General features: G+C 41.5%; 1 protein-coding gene across 2 annotated transcripts in view; it reads right to left on the minus strand.

The window, feature by feature from the left end:
* Positions 1 to 38: 38 nt before the first annotated feature.
* Positions 39 to 20,390, minus strand: part of LOC111875624 — a 69,266-nt gene continuing 48,914 nt past the window's right edge. For both annotated transcript variants that reach the window (XM_023872010.2, XM_023872009.2), the window contains exons 5-11: positions 13,508 to 13,739; positions 11,556 to 11,783; positions 10,110 to 10,355; positions 7,682 to 7,802; positions 5,998 to 6,177; positions 3,886 to 4,024; positions 39 to 2,195 (exon numbers count right to left, since the gene is read on the minus strand). In XM_023872010.2, coding sequence (XP_023727778.1) covers positions 447 to 2,195; positions 3,886 to 4,024; positions 5,998 to 6,177; positions 7,682 to 7,802; positions 10,110 to 10,355; positions 11,556 to 11,783; positions 13,508 to 13,739 — 2,895 coding nt within the window. In that variant the 3' untranslated portion in view covers positions 39 to 446. The remainder of the gene's footprint in view (positions 2,196 to 3,885; positions 4,025 to 5,997; positions 6,178 to 7,681; positions 7,803 to 10,109; positions 10,356 to 11,555; positions 11,784 to 13,507; positions 13,740 to 20,390) is intronic.

Raw genomic sequence — 20,390 nt, forward strand, 5'->3', positions numbered from 1 at the left:
ATCCAATTTAGAAATACATTTCAGTAACAAGTAGTACACCTCATGAAAACTGCCTGTTAATGCTCCACCTGGATCGAAACATGTAACAATATACATAATAAATTAATTTTAATGCAGTAATATTGCTTTATTTCTTACGAACTTGTTGTGTTGACGGTTGTATATAATACTATATAGTAACACACAACAGGATGCAAACAATAATTACAGAACTTCTACTGACTATAACACAGCACATCCCAGAGGATTGTGTCCATACATATTACTTTTCTCACAAAATTTGTGTGTGTACACATGGCATTTCATAACATAGATCCTATAAACACATGAATAATTTTGTTTCTGTGTCCACTATAAAGAGAGAAACAGAGAAAGCCACAGAAATTGTAGCTGGGGTTTATGTTGATCTGTCAGCCACTGTAATTCAGTGTAATTATCCGTCAAAATCATCTTTCTGTTATTGTTGGGTATTGATGAAATATGCTAAAGTATTTCTTGTAAACTGTATCATCATCTTTATCGCCATTAAACTGTTTAACTTTGATACTAGCTTCAGGTTTTTCAGACGAGTTCTGACTGTCGTTGCTGTTTGTCCTACCATAGCTCTGCCAGATGTCATATTTACCATTATGAGTCATGTAAGGATACCTCAGTAACGGGATATAGCGAGCCATTTCAGAATCTTCTGTACCATCCTGGTCATCATCAGAGACATATGCATACGTGTAGGGTACAAAAATATGAAACTTTTGTTTTGTATCTTTCATCTGAGGTGAATTGTCAAAGAAGTCCAATCTAGGCTGCAGAATTGGAGCTTCCTTCATTTGGCTGTTGTAAGAGGATTCAGCGATAACGGGTGTTGAAACTGTTTTCCTGTTATTGAGACTCAGTTTCTCAGAACTGCTGGATGCATATTGACTACTTGGCTTCGTATTTACATTTCCCACAATAGGTCTTGCTGTTGTGAAGTGTTTCGGTCTTCTCAGAGTCTGACGACTGGGATTCTCTCTGTTTGAATCTTCTGAACTCTCTGAAAGAAACTGTGTATTGAGTCTGTAGAGCACATTGCTCGAAGCAGAAGTGTCCTGGTCGCTTTCTGGTGGATCCGTGGAAGGCGACTTGTAATAACCCAGTTTACTTATTGCTGCCATGGGGAATGAGAATGTTAGCCTAGCATAGCGTTCAGCTTGTGCCAATATGGCTGCTAAACGATGAGGAAAGAATTGAATTGTTATTGGTAATGAATGAGACTTTTTTGAATTCGTTGTTGTGGGTGTAATTGTCAGTCTTCCACCTTCTCCATTTGTTTCATTTGATGAAGCAAACGTATCATATGATTTGTCTTCCGAAACTGGGGCTGCAGTAATAAGACTTGCACTGCTAGGAGCTGTGGTTTCAGAAACCCAATGTTGCCATGTTTGACCATTACCTATTGGTGGCGGATTGAGGTCCAATGCAGGCATCCATTTCATGTCACGTTCATGATAATTTCCCGAAACTGTACTTGAAATTTCTCGAGCTTTAACCAGTTTTGAACGTGTTGCTGTGGTTGTTTTTGGATTTAATACTGGTTCAGTTATTTCTGGTTTACTGTGAAGATGTGAGTCAGAAGTTGAGTTTATTTTTGCTAACACATCTTTCGTTGACGTTGTTGGAGTCCCCTCCCTGGGCCAGACAGGTGGACTGGATGTTGAAGAATGAATTAAAATTGATTCTTTAGTTTTGGGGTTGTCTGAAACTATTTCAGACCAATTTAGGCTGCTGGATATATTACGTTTCAATGCAGTAATGTTTTTATTAACTTCACTTACTGAATGGTTTGCTGAAGTTCTGTCGTGGATACCAACTCTTGTAATTGGTGTGCCAAATGACCTAGAATTTTCCCTCTTGTTGTGTGTACCATCCAAACTGTTAGCGTTGCTGTTGTCAAGGTAATCTATTGGTTGCCAAGATAGACTTTCCAGTGCCTGGGGCGTCACTAGACTTGCAGCATCCACAAGAGAATCTAACTTACTGTCCACGTTTTGAGCACTTTTGCTCGCAGTGTCCTCTTTAATTAGCTCATCTCCAATCTTAACAACAAGTGTTGGGGCGTACTTTGTAAAGTTCTCTGTGCTATTTGATGGCGTGAGCGTTGAAGACTGTTTAATTGGATTTTTATGTTCAGTTTCAGTTCCAGCTGGCTGGAAGGACACCTGAAAGAAAATAAAATATTTTACATTTTACTTACAGTAACAACAATATTGATGTGGTTAAACACATTAAAGTAGAGATGCCTTACATAGTAACTGTAATGAGAACCATAAGGAGTGTACTCTGAAAAGAAAAAGAACTGTGCTAATCAAAAATAATTTGAATTGGTCAGTGGTTAAGTAAGCGTTTAATATTTCTATCATAATATTATCACGCGTAAGAGGATATGCGTCACAAAAGTAACGGGTTCTAGTCCGGATAATTGGATTTATTGGCACTTCCGTGACAAGTTCTCTTAATCACACGTAAATACAGCACTATCGCTGATTTGCACAATTTCAAGTTCACCTTTGCGCACGTACTAGGATTCCCAGTCTTCACTAGTCGTCTCCTGGCAATGGAACTCAACATAGAAACTACCATTTTAAATCACTGCGAAGTCTTCTTGTCTTCAGTCACTTTGTACTCCTCTGTCTTAACCTGTATTCAACTACGTAATCACTAAGGACATGTTCCATCATCGTCCTTGTACTCTCAACCCCTGAACCCTCTTTGACTCTCTTTCCGTGATGTCTTTCTATCCTTGACTCGCGGCTCCGCAACTATGAATGACTGCAAACTCAAAGTCACATTGCGACTGACGGTCAGTCAGTCAGTAAATCTCTGGGGCTCATGACCAGATATTTATTACTGTTTGACAGTTACGGTCTCTGACGAGAGGGCAGGTCTGTCTTTTGTATATGTTGTTGGCCCTTTCCAGCAGAGTCTTTCTCGGGTCCGAGTCCCTTGGGACTCGCGACCATATTTTACTTTCTCAGATTTGAGACTTCCATTTTCGTCGCCTCCTACGACTTGCAGGTCACGGTGGAGGTATTCGACCCAGCCTCCACACGGGGGCAATGACGCTACTGAAGGAAAGCTCGGGACATAGTGTATCTGTACTTCATTCTACATATTACATTAATGAGACCATTTTATATGCTCAGGAAATGACATGGATAATATCAGTGAAGTTTTTAACTGTCTTTATAGATAAATTAAAATAACTGTGACCCTCCGAAACATTTAACATTTTTCATTCTTTGAGAGGAATACAGTGAACCACTGGAAAAAATGCCAAGCCTGGGGCTGGCTGAGATATCAACTGGCACCTGTGATATCGGGCACTGCCTGTACTGACGTCTGCAGCTCTTAGATAAATCAATAGTTCAGCAAGCGATAATTCTTTTCAGTATGATATACGTCTGCTAACACTTTATGTATCTGTCCCACACTGTGCGGGCTGACATAACACAAACACCACAGTCAGATAACACAGAAACATTCTCCCATTAGCATTCCTAATATCTAATGGCCATCGTAACCACATCTTCACGTGATCCAATAACGGATAATAGCGATTTGTTCTGACTTCTAACTCCGGTTGCAAGAAAGGAAAACCTGTCCTCTTGACGAAGAATACGATGTTCTGGATTCTAACACCGTGTAGTTCAGTAAAGTCCACCGATGTTTCAGAGGCGCGTGTCTTACTCTTCGGTTTCCAGGATTCAGGCGATATACTCCTCCGAAATATTCGTGCACTTCCACCGAACTGCACGGCGGCGCAACCCTAAAGATGGCATTCTTCAGCGTCACTGTTGCCAGATACCTGATGCTGCTCATACATTTTCTACGTAAAGTAAGGGTACCTACTGTAGAAAGAGCAGAGGTGGTCCAGTTGACTTTGTCGCCGACAGCAAGATCCTTGGGCGGGTTGCATTCGCCGGGGTAGAGGGGCAGGTTCACTGGAATGCCAGATTCCAGGGCTAAACCTTTCTTACAGACAGACATACTGGAATATGAAACACATTATTTTTTTTGTAAGATTTGAAGTTTTCACTGCGGTGACTATGAAAAATGTCGTCTTCTGGGATGTGGCGCCGTGTGGATCTTGTGTGAACCGACGTTTCGGAGGAACATGTCGCCTCTATCTTCAGGACAGAAAATCCGCAAATTACAACCACCTGATCACGTTGGTTCCTCGCACGCGGATTTTTTCTACCCTGAAGATGGAGACGATACGTTCCTCCGAAACGTCGGTTCACACAAGATCTACAGGGCGCCACATCCCAGAAGACGACATTCTTCACATTATTTTTTCTCACAAATATTATAATTCTGGACATTATCCGTCGTCCTGTCTTTATCTAAAAACACCTTCCTGTTTATATTTTAAAGCACGATGTTTCGGAGACTGCAATCTGTCTCCAACTGCAGGTGAAACCTACTCAGTTGGGTCCAATCGATAGAACTAGTCCCTATTTCCAGGCACCTGTTCCAGCACCGGGAGAGGGTATACAAAACTCGAAGATGGTTTCTGCTGTGCTTGGCTTGCATATCCCCCCATCCTGTGCCGGAACTGGTGGTCGGAGGTAGGGACTCGCTCTATCGATTGGGCCCCACTGAGCAGGTTCCACCTGAAGACAGAGACAGAATTCAGTCTTCCAAATGTTATGTTTTGAAATATAAACAAGGTGGTATTGTCAGATAAAAACAGGACGATGGATAATGTCCAGAAACATAATATTTGTAGTAATGCACCATCTTCACAAACTTTTAGATCACATTTAATTTATTCGTTACATGACTTTAATTGAATACACAGTCTGAAGACTATGGTGTAATAAGCTGTAACGCCATGGAAATTGGTAGACGGGTAACAACCCCTTCAGTGGAGAGGAATGCATTAGAAGTCGAAGTCACGTTACGACCGGCAGTCAGTCTGTCTGTCCGTCCGTCTTGGTGTCAAATGACCAGATCAACAGCTACAGATCTGTCGATGTAGGGCACCCTCTCTGACGTGAGGGCAGGTCTGTCATTTGTCAGATCCACAGCCAGCAGTAAACGCTATTTATAGTCATTACAGTTTGTCAGTTCTCAATATGTGCATAGTATTTAGTTTTACATGTAAGTAAATTATAGTAAATTATGGTAAATTATACTGGGGAAAGATGCCAAGAACTGGGGCTGCAAAAGATCCAATTGGAAACTGAGGCCTTAAAACGGACTTATTTTTTTCCTTCACGGTTAGTTCCTCTTCCCTGAAGATGGAGGCAAAGCTTCTTCCTAAACAGGGCTACATATTGTAAAAATTATAAAGATAAACAGAAAAGTAAAGCTATTCCCTTAACAATCCGTGAAGTTCCATGGGGTTGTGAGACGTCGGGGCTCCCACACTTTCTGTAGATAATCAGCTCAGAGATGGCGGTGAGGTCAGACTTATATGCCGACAGCCCTTTAACCCAAAGAATATTCCTCGTATTCATTTATGTTAGAAGCTGAGTCGGCCCCAGGGCCATTCTGCGGCTGCAAGGATTAGGTCAATTGAAAAAAAATACGCCACATTGGGACTCGAACATGCGAACTTCCGGGTTTTAGCATAGTGTTTCAACCACCTACGCTACCGCGTGCCCCAAGTTCAAAAATTATTTTGTATAATTTTCAAATACGATCTCTCACTGTGATTGAAGAAAATATATTTCAAATATTACGTTCTGTAAAAAAATATTTGAAAGTAAGGAACACAAATGTTAGGTTATTGCGCAACAACACACTTCGTGATTTATACAGGTCACTGACTACTGAAATCATGGGGGTCATGGAGGGCAGTAAATGTGTACAGAGGTGCAAATGGACGATAAAAAGGCCACTTGCATGACCTTGAACTACATATGAGGATGATACTGAGAAAACGATGTATGATTCACGGGCGGGTGTGACCTGTCTGAAGACTGCTTGGCGTGCCTTGTACGAAGCGACATTTACCTCTTGCCGAAGCTGTCGGTGAGGGTGACTTTGTCGACGTTCCATGAGGCGAGACCGCTGGATATCCACCCGCTGTAAGCAGAGTACATGATCTGCACACCCTTCGGCTCCTGCAGAACCGGATGTGGCACGGCGATGCGCGCCAGAGAACCCCCCACTTTGAGTTCCTCATCATCTTTCCTGCGAACACATTGCACTAAACGAAACAGGACACAAAGGCGTGACCCTAATAAGGCTGGGAAGCCTTAAAAATCCCTGTAACAGGCCGTGGAGGCCCATAGGATTTGCTTAGTGGGGGGTGGAGTCCAACTGGGTCCACTCTGCACGGCGGCCACTGATTGGCCTATTGTACATGCCCCGGGTGATTATGATGATGGAGAATTTGGTGGAATGAAGATTGGCAGGGGAAACCGAAGTACTCGGAGAAAACCTGCCCCAGCGTCACTTTGCCCACCACAAATCCCACTTGACCAGACCCGGGATCGAGCCCGGGCCGCCGCGGTGGGAAGCCAGCGACTAACTGCCTGAGCTATGGCGCGGCCTTCGACGTTCCTCTTGATTCCCGAACTATTCCCATGTCTCAGTTACCAGCTTCTAACAGTAACGGTTCACAACGGCTGAACTACAGTTCCCTGACTTACTAACTAACCGATTCTTCATTTTCCTGTACTAACTCTAATTGTCATACTTATAACATCTCGACACGGACCGCGTAGAGAACACCGTTCTTCTGTTGCTGTCCAAGTGTTGGTTGTTATGAATTTGTTGCCTAACAGCGGACGTTGTTTACACAGTCACTGCTTAGCAACGGGTCTACATGCTACAATATACTGTTATACTGTTTCGCCCATTTCAACCAAATTTGGTTTGATGGTAGAGGATCATTCTGAGAAGGTTTTGGACGCTGGAAATCCCACCATTATAGATGAGTTATATCTTCTGGTATATGACGTCTTGCAGTCCGCTGAAATTCAATAGACGTTTCGGAGGAACACGTCGCAAGAAATACCATGAAGCAAGCAGCAAGCTGTGTAAGATTTGCTTTACCGTTTCTCACGGTGTTGTCGCTTGCAGATTTCTTATACTTTTTCTTCTACCCTGAAGATGGGGGCGATACGTTCCTCCGAAACGTCGGTTAACACCACATATACACGGTGCCAAATCCCAAGCAGCAAGCTGTTTTCTTGCCTGGCTAATTCTTCAACCCTTAATATAGAGGCGACATGTTCCTCCGAAACATCGATTTACTTCAAACGAACTACATTGCGTTATTTCCAAGAAGACAGGGCTCTTAGTAATCACCGCTGTGAGAAACTCACATCCTCCAAAATTTTAAATTAAGTAATTACACCACTTTTTTGCTTATTGCTCGGAAAACATTCGTCATAGCATATTGAGTTTTATTTTGCTTCCTATGGGGTTTAGAAATACAACTCGGAACTAAGGAAACAGTTCTTACGTCATACGTCTGTTATAATATTTTAAATGCATTTTCTGTTTTCCGAAAACAAATGTTAATTTTCATTCTACATGTTCAATCAGAAATTAAACAATACACTTTTTTTTAATAATTAAACGTACGAATCAAGCCAGTGAATCGCCACGTAAATCAGCTGGTTAGCGATAAATTACAGACATGTGCTGCCATCTGATATGCTGGTTAGTAACTACAATGATAACTTACTGCGTAAGAGTGAAGGTCTCGTTGATATCGGAGTTCCCAATTAGCGTTAACTGAATCTTGCCGTAGCTCGTGACTGGAACAGGGTTGGGAGAACTCTCTACCCTCACGTGATACTGATGCGCTGCAATCAGATTCAATTCAATTGATTTATTATTGCGCCTGACAACAGCAAGAAAGTTGATTACATAAAAACGCTTAAACAAACAACAAGAACACTGGATATTTCAGAGAATAACGAAATAGATAAAATAGGAAATAAGAATAGTATTATATTACTGTCTTAAGTAAACGTAAATTTGTCTCTGCGCTTAACTAATTAAGCACTATGCTATGAAGACATATGGGGGACTGGAGGTGTAGCTCCACCTTTCTTGACCTCAGACTAAATGGAGGTGAGTGGTTAGCTTCACGCCTTGGCCATCTTAGCCCCGGGGAAAGAATCGCCAGTCCCCGTTAGTTAGAATGCTGGGTGGTCCTCACAGGCAGTCTGGACGATGTGGAGAGAAAAATTTTGCCCCTGCCGCTAATCGAACACCGGCTGTCCAGCCCGCAACCCGTCGCTATGCAAACTCCCACTGTCTTTCAGTGTACCATTATAAAATATGATTAAGAAAAACAGTTTTTGTTCCAAATGCGTTGAAATTTTACGATAATAATTATACTAATAATGATCTATGGTTGAGGGCCAGTAGCGTGATCTTATGAACATGGTAATGAACCTTAGGGTCAGGCCACTTTCGTCTGCTTTCACCTGTAGTTAGAGAAAGTCCTCCGAAGAAATTAGACTTGCTCTTGCAATTAAGACACTTAGTATGGACGTTGCAATTTGCATTCATCAGGATGACAACAGCAACGCAGATTAGACGGGCACGACTACAACATACATTAGGGAACTAATAATTGCATGCAGAATTTTCGCGAGAATATTCTGACAAGAGAGACCACTAGACATAGCTAGGCGTAAGTGCGGAGATAATGTTAAAATTAGTTCGTTTTTTTTAATTCGCTTAGCGGGGGGTGGAGTCCAACTGGGTCCACTCGGCACGGCGGCCACTGATTGGCCTATTGTAGCCTGCCCCGGGTGATTATGATGATGGAGAATTTGGTGGAATGAAGATTGGCAGGGGAAACCGAAGTACTCGGAGAAAACCCGCCCCAGCGCCACTTTGTCCACCACAAATCCCACTTGACCAGACCCGGGATCGAAACCGGGCCGTCACGGTAGGAAGATAGCGACTAACCGCTTGAGCTATGGCGCGGCCTTGAAATTACTGTTAGAGAAATAAGGCATAAATCTGACTAGACTGAACTGGTTCAGTGTATGATACCCGTTTTGTGAACATGATGATGAACATTATGGCTCCGTAAAAACTATGGAAGTTTATTGAACAATCGAATTACTGTTAAGTTCTCCAAGAAAATCATGTACCAGGGAGCTAGTTGATAACTCGGTTCTTTCTGTTAGATAAAAAACTCCTATTTATTATGTTGCAATAGGAACACGAGCATTGAACGAGAATGCAACGGAGGGCCCACAGAAAGGAGAACACTTCATGTGAGATCCAGTGTAATGCTGTATTTAAGCATCCTGTTGAGATCATGTATCTTATTGCACATATATACTTGCGTCTTAAAGGCAACTTATTACGTAGTCAGCCATCTTCCTCACTACATGTTTCGGGGGCACACGGACTTCATCAGGTGTTATCTTGCTAAAATTGTTATACTGTATGTTAAAGTTATGCATCGCGTTGGGCCGCGCCATAGCCCAAGCGGTTAGTCGCTGGCTTCCCACCGCGGCGGATCGGGTTCGATCCCGGGTCTGGTCAAGTGGGATTTGTGGTGGACAAAATGGCGCTGGGGAAGGTTTTCTCCGAGTACTTCGGTTTCCCTTGCCAATCTTCATTCCACCAATTGCTCCAAAATCACCCTCACCTATCATCTGGGGCTGGTACAATAGGCCAGAAGTGGCCGCAGTGCAAGTCCCACCCCACTAGCAATAAAAAAAATGCATCGCGTTTGAATGCGATGCTTCTTCAGTATAATACCTGCAATTAAAATTAGCATCTTAATGTTATTTTCATTATGGTCATCATCCATTAATTTAAAAGATATTTGCTTAAGAGTATTTCTCGTTGTTGGCTTTAGTCGCGACACCCTCTATCCACTAAAGTTGGCACTAACTTCGCCGACAAGCTGTATACTACAGCCTTTGTGAAAAAAGAACTTTTGGGGTGCATGGATTAGCGACGGGACTCGAAACTTTCCTTTAGAGGTCTCAGCACAACGACATGAAGCTGACCACACTCATCTACATCTAGCGCAGAAGTCAAGAATGGTGGAGCTATACCTCCACTCGCCCATACGTTTTTATGGCATAGTACTCAATTAAACACAGGAACCAACTTTACCTTTATGTTTTACCTACCACAGAACGGTTCTTCGTCCCTCGTTACAAGGAACAGCGTTCCCCTGCCGTTCGAACGGTCTGCATAGAAACCCATGTTGCCACACTTCCGGTCGTCATTACAGGGGAAGCATTCCCCTTCCAGAAACTTGTCATAAGATTCACAGGGGAATGAGGGGAAGTGGCAGCGTGGGGAGACAGAATCGGTGAAGAATTTGTACGCTCGTCTGTGATTACAAAGGCTCCGCCCCTCCACATCGGATGCAGCTGGAAATGAAAGAGGTCGTAAGGTCTGAACTACTTGACGATATGCGTAGTTATGCAGAGGATATAGTCTCTGTTAATCACAATAGAACCTCGTCTATTGATTCTTCTGACCTGTGAACCAGTATCCTTATTTCAACTCATTATTTAACGAGAACAGTAAACAGGTTAGTTGTCAGGAGGTTAGTCGCTGGATTCATTTGGGATTTGTGGTGGAGCAGATTTTTCTTCAGTTACTTCAGTTTCTTCTGCCAATTTTCATCCCAACAAATGCCCCAAACTCAGTTATCATACGGGGCTGGTACAATAGGCCCACGGATTGTCAGTACAACCCTCACCCCACTCCATGAATAAAAAGATAATCAGATTAGTTCAGCTTCAAACACAGGATTATCCTGAAGATACCAGATTCGAATCTTGGCGACAATATCGTCTATTCTGGCAAGGTTTTGGTAGTGACCCCCATGCAACTTTTACAGCTATGTTCTGAATTTATTAGGCAAAAAAAAAAAATAAAGGTATCCCTGCAACAGGCTGTGGAGGCCAGTACGGTTGTGGCAAAGTTGTCAGCCCTAAGCGCCGGCCGCCCTTTACCCCCAAGAACATTTCAAGTATAACTCCTGGTACTCATTTCTGTTAGAGGCTGAGTCGACCCCAGGGCCATAGTGCGGCTGGAAGGGGCTTTATTCCAGGCATGGCCAAGGTTTTTCTTTACTCCACAGCACCCAGACCGGCTCTGGGGCCCAGGCAAACTCCTAACAAATAGGCACGGGGGCTACTTCTCGGAAGTAAAGCGGCCGGGCTGTGCAACTGACCACTGAATTCCATCTAGATCCGAGGCCAAGAATGACGGAGTTATACCTCCATTCTTCCATACACCTTCATGGCATAGTGCTCTATTAATTAAGCAGAGGGACAGATTTGTCTTTTCATTACTAACTTTCTTGTAATTACACACAACGTTAATTTATACAGAGTGAACTTACATTAGATTTGAGAATCTCACAGCTGTGATCACGAAAGGTTTCTATCTTCTGGGATATAAAATAGTGAAGCCAAGTGTTTTTATCTCATTTTTTGTCTTCGACCCTGAACATAGAGGAGATATGTTCCTCCGAAACTTCTGTCGGCTTTCACCGCACCTACACAGCGTTCTATCCAAGAAGATAAAACTCTTCTGAGTACAGTTATGTTGGTACTTACACCAAAGAATATCAGTTACAGCACCAACAAAGAGGTTGGTACACCCTTTCTGCATTCGCCCTCCGTTCGGGTAGAAATCAACATGCCCCATTGGTTGCCACGAACCGAGACCTCCAAGGATTAGGTTCTCGCCGTTCGAATGAATTACGTCAACAAACATGGCGTCGGTTGAATCCAAACGAGCACGTGGATCTTGACTTTCAAATAAGGGTGCGGCAGGATCCAGTCCTGAAACAGAAATTTCACGTTGAACTAAATTCTGTCTTACAGCCCATAAATGGGCCGGTGTTACCCAAATACAAAGTAAATTACTGTACTGCGGTTTCAGATACGTTTGCTCTGTGCTCTTACAGTTCTTTACAATAAAGTCTTCTTAATTTCTTTTAATGACTGATATAGCAGTTACAACACTCCTAAGAACTAGCTACTAGTTTCGTTATTTGATATTTAATTGTTCCTGTGTTCGCTAGTTTGTTAGGTGCTTATTAAATTGATAGGTTGTTTAGTTTGTTTATTAGTTGAGTAGAGAATTTACTGGTTAATTAGTTGGTTCGTTATGTAGTGGTTAGTTGATTGTTTCGTTGGTTGGTTAGTAAGCCACTTACACAATTAATTATTATAGTTAAAATCTTCTGTTAATATAGACGTCGGTTTTTTAATGTGATGAAAATATTAAACAGTAAAAAGCAATAATAATAAAAAAACAGCAACAACAATGCCACCCAACGAAACACGTCTGTCTAATTTCCTCAGGGCCGCGAAATGTATATCGTATTCAAACTTCAACTTTAGTCTTTTGATTAAGGGTCTGGGGTTATTTATCTATACTACTATATCTATATTACATATACTATATCTATATCTATACTATAGTATCTGTATATCAACTGAAGTGTTTATTCAACTTCAAAAGAGTTGAGAACAATTTAATATGCTGAACTGTAGAACCGTGATAATGAGAAGTTCATATGCTAATACATATTATATTCTAGTATTCGTCTAGAAGAATTGTCGATCCAGTTTTGTGTAATAATTTATGCAAGCTTTATAGAGTGTAACCTGTTGTGTATATAATATTTGATTTGTATTTTTATTTATACGAGTATTATAACCGTCAACAAAACACAACGAGTGGTATGGAAATATCTTCAATGAAGATTTTACTTCTTTATTATAAATATACCTATGCTACATGTTTCGACTATAATTTGGTCATCATCATGTCTTAAATGAACATATCTCAAGTAATTAAACACACTGGGTAAAATACTGATCCGTATTATTATTATTTTTATTATTATTATTATTATTAATAGAGGGGGTGTGTTTCCCCATGTACTTAGACCAGTTATTGGTCCATTTTGTGTCCCCCTTTAATTTCTACTGTCCCCATACCCTACCGGTACTGGTGCCTACTATCAGCCCCGTTCAGCCAACGAGGTCGGCCGTCGGCACCTGATATTTCCCCCCTCTACCAGAGGCGTTGGAAACTACTTGGGCGGGAATACTGATCCCTATTACTTAGCAAATTGCTTTGTCGTAGAAAATATATCTTGGGAATATATTCACAATATTTGAAAGGGTAAAAAATGATAAAAAGAATACAATATTAAATTATATGTGATATAAATGACATAAAAATTTAAAGCTAGAAGTTGTGTTAGGTCGCGAAATTTAGATCTGTCGCAGCCACTGAATAGTTCGATATAATCTTGGAAAACAAATGTGTTTGTGTACATGTGCTACACTCTATCGTGGAAACGCTCTACTAAGAGGAATACTTAAGTACTATAAACAGTGGCTTAAGTTACTTACAGTGTCAGCACATGGAGAAAACACTACCTAATATTCACGGGAACGTAGTGCGTTAAGAACCTTGGGATGGAGGTAGTTCGGCCCTGCGAAACGTTGATAGCCACCTACCACAACTCGGAAGACATTACCATATTTACCTGTAATGCGACTGAGATTTTTGAGTTCTGCCCCAGCGAAACCAGCTACATGTGCGCCGAGACTGAACCCAATCACATGGACGTTGTGGAAAGGCAGCCCCAGATGCCCGTGCAGTCCCGCGAGTAACATGGACAGCTGTTTGCCCACGAGCCGCGTGTTGGCTGCAGCCCGAACATAGTTCGGAATCACAGCTCCCGCCTCCCAGTCAACACAGATCACGTTGCATTCTTCCTGCAAGGCACAAAGGCAAAGGTCTCTCGCCTTAATTAATTTAGCACAACGTCATGAAGGCTTATGGGGGAGTGGAGGCATAGATCCACCATGCTTGACCTTGGCACTAAGTTCAGGTGTGTGGTCAGCTACACTCCTGGTCTCTTTACACCCAGGGAAAGGACCCTGTTTTCCATTGGACAGGATGGGCCCCATAGCCGTTCTGGAAGCTATGGAAAAGAGAAATAATTCGCCCCTTTAGGATTAGATACATGTAGAGGCAACTTTCGCAATGAATGCGAAGAACAATTATTATAAATATTCCTCAAATGTTATCCACAATAGACTCTATCTTTTAACGACAAGTCAATTCTAAAGCGTCCTGAAGATGATGCATTACATTTTTTTTTTTTTTTTGCTTCTGTATTTTGTCATAGTTCCGGTAGAGCACAAAGTTTCGGAAACTGTTTTTGTTTCCCGAGGCCCTTACTCAACTGACTCTGTTAGTAGGGGCGAAGGAAACATCTCATGACGCGCAGACCAGCGCCGACTGTGCCTGAAGCTAGTTAGGAAAACTATGATTATTTCAAGTAAACATTCTCTCCTCTTCTCACTTCGAACGCGGTTCCTCAAGAATACGAGTCAGATTTCCTACCGCTGAACCAATCTGGACGGTTGCTGGCTTTTTGGTTTATTAATGGACGCATTTAGCTTTCAGTTGTTATCTGTTTACGGCTCTACATCCCCTTGTGCCGCTTTTCAGTTTCTCAATCAATACACAGTCGGTAGGACTCCTTGGACAGGGGATCAGCAACTGCAAGACCGCTACCTACACACAGAATAAACGCACACAGACATCCATGCCTCGAGTGGGATTCGAACCCACGATCCCAGTGTTCCAGCGGGCGAAGAAGCCTCATGTCTTAGATCCCGCGGCTACTGTGTTCGGATTTAGTTTTCTATACTTCATCACACTATAGAATGACTCTTGATTTAATAGTTGGAAGACGATGTAGCTTCCATAAATAAATTATCACAGTATCTGACTGGAGAGGCTATGAAAATCATGATTTTTATCGATTAATATAACAAACTTTCTTCCGAGAACTTAACCCAGTACCTCCCGGATTCGAAGCCACGGTTCCAATTAGGCTAACATGAGGCCGTGCCATAGTTCATGCGGTTAGCAGCCAGTTTCCCACCGCGGAGGCCTGGGTTCGAAGCCAGGTCAAGTTATGTGGTGGACAAAGTGGCACCGGGAAGGTTTTCTCCGACTACTTCGGTGTCCCCTGCCAATATCCATTTCACAAATACTTTATATGCATCTATCTTCCGGGGCTGCTACAATACGCCAATTAGTGGTCGACGTACCAAGTACCCCACCCCAAGAAACTTAAAAAAGGAAACGGGGAGGGTTCTCTTGGTAAGCGATATTCGGTACTCCCTCCTGCAGTGCTGACTTTCTGCTGTACACAGAACGCCCATCACCGCAAAAACCGTAACGGAGCAACTCGGTATAACTGGTGTCTTTGCGGGCAATCGAACCGCGAAGCGTTAGCCACTACACCGTGACGTTCATTGGACTGTGCCAGTCAAGAGAAGTGGGCCTAATGTGAATATTTGGCGACTGCAGAAGAATAGTGTACTCCATTTTGCTTCTTCTTCACACAAGTTCTCTTCCTTTCCTTGTCCTTGGACTTGATAGCATTGGGCAGACTAATTCAAGCACGTGCCTAATTAATTTAACGGCTCAGATATTAAACCAGGCGTATACAAACTTTCGGATAAACGCTCCAGTTGTTTTGTACACCTGCTTACCGGGTTACATTCATTTCATTCCAAACGAGAAAATTCCATTTAATCGGCAGAATAAAGTCACATCATATCCTCAATCGATTTCAAGGCGATGCAGGATTTTAGGTTATGACAACGGTGGTCATGAAGGTTTCTACCTGATTGCCGCTCGTTTTCACGCTGATTTATTGCTTGACTTATTCTTCCAGCCGAATATTGAGGAGACATGTTCCTCCGAAACGACGGTTGATTTTCGACGGACTACACGGCGTTATATACCAGAAGACAGAACTCTGCGATTTGAAGGAAATGTTGTATTGATAATACCTGAGGTGAACTGCGGCTGTGACAATCGGGTCTTCTAATGTATGACAGCACATTCTTTTATAGGTAGATACCAACTACTGGAGAAAACTGATGCTTCCATCTTCAGGGTAAATGAAAGCCGTAGGTTATTTCCAAAGTCTAGTAACTACTTGCGAAACTGCATGGTGTCATAACCCAGACCACCACAGTCTTAATTGGTTATTCTTGTTTGCAAAATTGTTGAGATATTAAAACGAAAGATTTAAACCCCAGGACTCCATCTTCAATGTCCTTACTTCGAAACTAGCCAAAATCCGAGTCTGAGATGAAGATACGATAATGTAGAAAGGATTATTAACGCCGTCCAGTGCGATCGATAAATGTCTTTTTTTCATTTTTTAATCTATTTACTAGTATTATTTTAAAACTTTGTTAAAATCTAGAACCAATTTGATTTGTGTCCTTTATATTAGTATTTTCTTTAATGCTAGTGGGGTGGGACTGAGTCCCTTGTACTGCTCCACTTCTGGCCTATTGTAGCAGCCCCAGATGATAGGTGAGGGTGATTGTGGAGCAATTGCTGGAATGAAGATTGGCAGGGGAAACCAAAGCACTAGGAGAAAAACTGCCCCAACGCCACTTTGTCCACCACAAATCCCATTTTACCAGACCCGGGATCGAACCCGGGCCGCCGCGGTGGGAAGCCAGCGATTAATCGCTTGAGCTATGGCGCGGTTTATACTAGTAAACAGATTAATTATAATAATTAATAATTTTTTTAATAAATTCATGCACATCGCTGTAATTGTTAAAGGTCAGTACAGTATTTTATATTCATGACGCTGTAATATTAGTGTACGCATGCACTGATAATGACCAATCACATTGTAATAGTAGTTCCCGCAAGTATTGATATGTCCTGAAGATGGTGACTCCGACCTAAACATGTAAAGGATGAGAGATTAAAAAAAGGAAAAAAAATATCAATCACACTGTACGGCGTTAATAATCCTTTATACTATTAATAGTGTGACGGACCAGGATGAACCAAGTCAGATGTGATACTGTCCTGCCTGATAAGGGCTACAGTAAAACTGAAGGGGCTCTGAGAGGTAGGTAAGGAGCGATGGCGGAATGATGGTTAGTGGGGAGTAGGCGAAAGAAGTAGGGAATAAAAACTTCTTCCAATGTCACTTAGACCAACAAGAGTTACATATGAATTCACTGAGAAGTGAACCCGGGTCTCCTTGATAAGTAGCCAGCTTCTAGCTGCCTAAACTAAGGTCCATCCAGTGTTATATTTTGTAAATGAGTAAGTTTCGCTTACAACAAGGTGGCAGTGTTTCGAGCAGGTTTAGGAAGCCAAAAGCAGGGGAAACTTGTAGTACGCACAACATAGCACAAAAACAGCTCCTAGCAAAGCAAATATAGCTATCTTTTGTTTCCATAGTATGTTTACAGAACTGTGTTATGTTCTGAGCTACAGTGGTTTATGTGTCTCCGTGTCGAATGATGAGGCCTGAAAACCGTTCTACTGATATTCACACATACTGTTGTAGCTCATAAACACACGTATATATAAATTATGGAGGTCCTCATTATGCAGTTTTCTCCAGCATCCTGTCACTTCATCCCTCTTCGGTCCAAATATTTTTCTCAACACCCTTACTCTATGTTCCTCCCTTAATGTCAGAGACCAAGTTTTACACCCATACAGAACCGTATTAAAACAAACACAAAATTATAAAAAGAAAAAATCAATTAAATATTAACAACAAAACATAAAATTATTTTTAAGAACGTATCCTACCTTAAACACCCTAAATCCATCAGCAAAATTATTCACTTTTTAGGCAAATATTCCGTCTGCTCCCATTTGGAAAAAAGATGGCTGCCCTTACTCTAATAAATCCTAGAAGTGGTCACTGTTTCAGGCTATGGTTAATCCCCTTACTGGCGGCGTTCACTTTTAAATTCCTTGCGTTGTTCAACACACCCATAACTGCATCCATGCAGGAAGTACATAGTAAACTAGTGGCAGGCCTTGCACTTGAATACTAATCAGTGATAATGAACCTTTAAAGGTCTCTTTCACCTTTTCATTAAGGCGAACACAGCGCCGCTACAAAGGCAGTGGAATAATTACTGCTGTCTGCTGGAGGACATGCAGACGTGAAGAAAGAGACAGTGAGTGACTGCGTGATTCTGTTACTGCTGGGAAGGCCCCTTTCTTTTATGCATGTGACCACTCCCAGCGGTAATTTCAGGCAATGCAGCCACCCTCATGCATGGATTTTGTTAATATGTCTTAACTGAGCGTGTGTACTGTAATTATAGTTTCTGAAACAAAGCATAGCATGGGTTGTGCAATTAGTCTTCCCTTATCAACATGACTTAAAGAAAAACGTTAAAGAGGTAAATGGTAAAATTAAATTTAATGTTGTGTTTAAGCACTACGCTATGATGACGTATTGGGGAGTGTGAGGATTGCTCCAGGTAATGAGACAGAAGCTCAGTGTTCACCAAGTAACTCCAAAGACAGGATTTCTATTTCAAACGGTAAAGCAGTTGCTCGGCAAGTCAAGAAATCCCCCTGTCTTCCTTACGAAAAATTAAGGTAATTAACCTGTTTACCAAAGATGTCACTGGTCGCTTTCTCGAACCAAATCCAGTCTGTACCTCCCACCCCCCTCATTTTCCACTTCAATATTATCCCCCAAAATTTAAGCCTCTTCCCGTAAAATTTCTCAACTAAAATTTTGTACATATGTGCATCTACCATCTTCCTTATGCGTGCTACGTGTTCCTGAAATCTCATTCTCCTTCGTTTGATAGTCCCAATAATGCCTGATGTAGAAAAGTTATATCAATCAGAACTACTGGGTTTTTGGAATTTGTTAATCGTCCGTTATTCTAAAGATCGAGAACCCCAAAAACCCAGTAATCCCAAATGCTATACATGATCGTCAGAATCCTTTAGAATCTCCAAGTTATAAAACCCCTCACTACATTAATTTTTCAGTTATTCTGTTATTTCCTACTAGGTCCATACATTAGGCTCTTCAATAGACATACACGTACTATCGTGGCACGAAGACTCCACCTATTCTTCCCTTGTCAGAGGACGCGTTTCATATTCGTAAACACAGGCATAATTACAATGAAATATACGGTATTAACTCGAATATAAGGCAAGATTTTTTTTTAAAATACCTCTTAGAAAAGAGGGCTGGCCTCATTTTTGAGTCATTGAGATTAAATTTTAAGATGATTATGAGGAGTTATAATTGTTAATTCTAATGATAATTGTGAAAATGTCTACATTTGCATTTAAGGCATTGAATTTTGAATGTATTGTAAACTGGTGTCGAGACCAAGAAAACGTGGGTCTATACCCCCACTCCCCCATACGTCTTCATGGCATAGTGCTTAATTAGTTAAACTCAGGGACAACTTAACCTTTACTGTTATTATCATCTTCCAGTTTCCACTCCCTTTCACTTATAACCAGGGCCAGGATTTTGATGACATGTCATCTTTTTTTCCTTGTATCCTCTGCGATGCTCTTAAACATATAAATCTCGGATATGAGCTGCTGGTTAAAGAAATGTAAATTTTATAGGTAATGTTTTCTCATTTTTTTGACATTTTTAGGTTTAAGGTCATTTTTTCATTTTGGGGGTAATTTTTTGGTAAATTTTTGGACTTTTAAGGGTATCTCTTGTCATTTTTGGCCATTTTAGGGAATTTTTCTTCATATGTTTTCTGAAACGTGAAAAACATGGAAGCGAAGTGTTCTTTCTTTTCTCCTTTAGGCCATTTTTCTGTTTCTTTTTCGGTCATTTTATAGGTAATTTTTTAATATTTTCAGGTCATCAAAATCCGGGCCCTGCATATTACATTTTTGGGTCATATTTTAGGTAATTTTTCTGGATTTTTCGGCCATTTTGTACGTCATTTTTTTAATATTTTCAGGTCATCAAAATCCGGGGGCTGCTTATAACCCTTAGAAGTAACTGGCATATTCAATTCTGTCACAGAGAACATTTTGTGATCTTCTCGTTGGAAAAATATGGGTCGACTTACATTCGGGCTTGCATAATATCTCCACTCTTAAGTTTTTATGCGGGGAAAAGGAAAATTTAAAATTTCATAGGACTGACTGTAATACACGTCTTTTTGTGGGAAAGCCCGAACGGAAGGGACCACATGAGTAGACCTAAATGCAGTGGGAGAATAATATTAAGATTCAACTTAGATAAATATGATGAGATGGTATGGACTGGATTCATCTGGCTCATGATAGGCACCAGTTGAGGGCTTTTGTGAATACGGTAATGAAACTTCGGGTTCAATAAAATGCAGGGAAATTCTTGAGTAGCTGAGGGACTGGCGATTTATCAAGAATGACTCAACTCCATGGAGTCAGTCAGTGCGTTACATCTTCCAAAACAATTCTTGATGCAAGTCCAAATGGCCAAATTGTCTTCTAGATCTATTGTAGTACTTGGTCAGCCAGTGGCTTGATAAATTAGAGAGAACTTCGTTATCTTGCAAGTATTCACTCATGGA

This window comes from Cryptotermes secundus, unplaced genomic scaffold (genome assembly GCF_002891405.2).
Source record: "Cryptotermes secundus unplaced genomic scaffold, Csec_1.0 scaffold141, whole genome shotgun sequence".
In the NCBI taxonomy this organism is placed as follows: Eukaryota; Metazoa; Arthropoda; class Insecta; order Blattodea; family Kalotermitidae; genus Cryptotermes; species Cryptotermes secundus.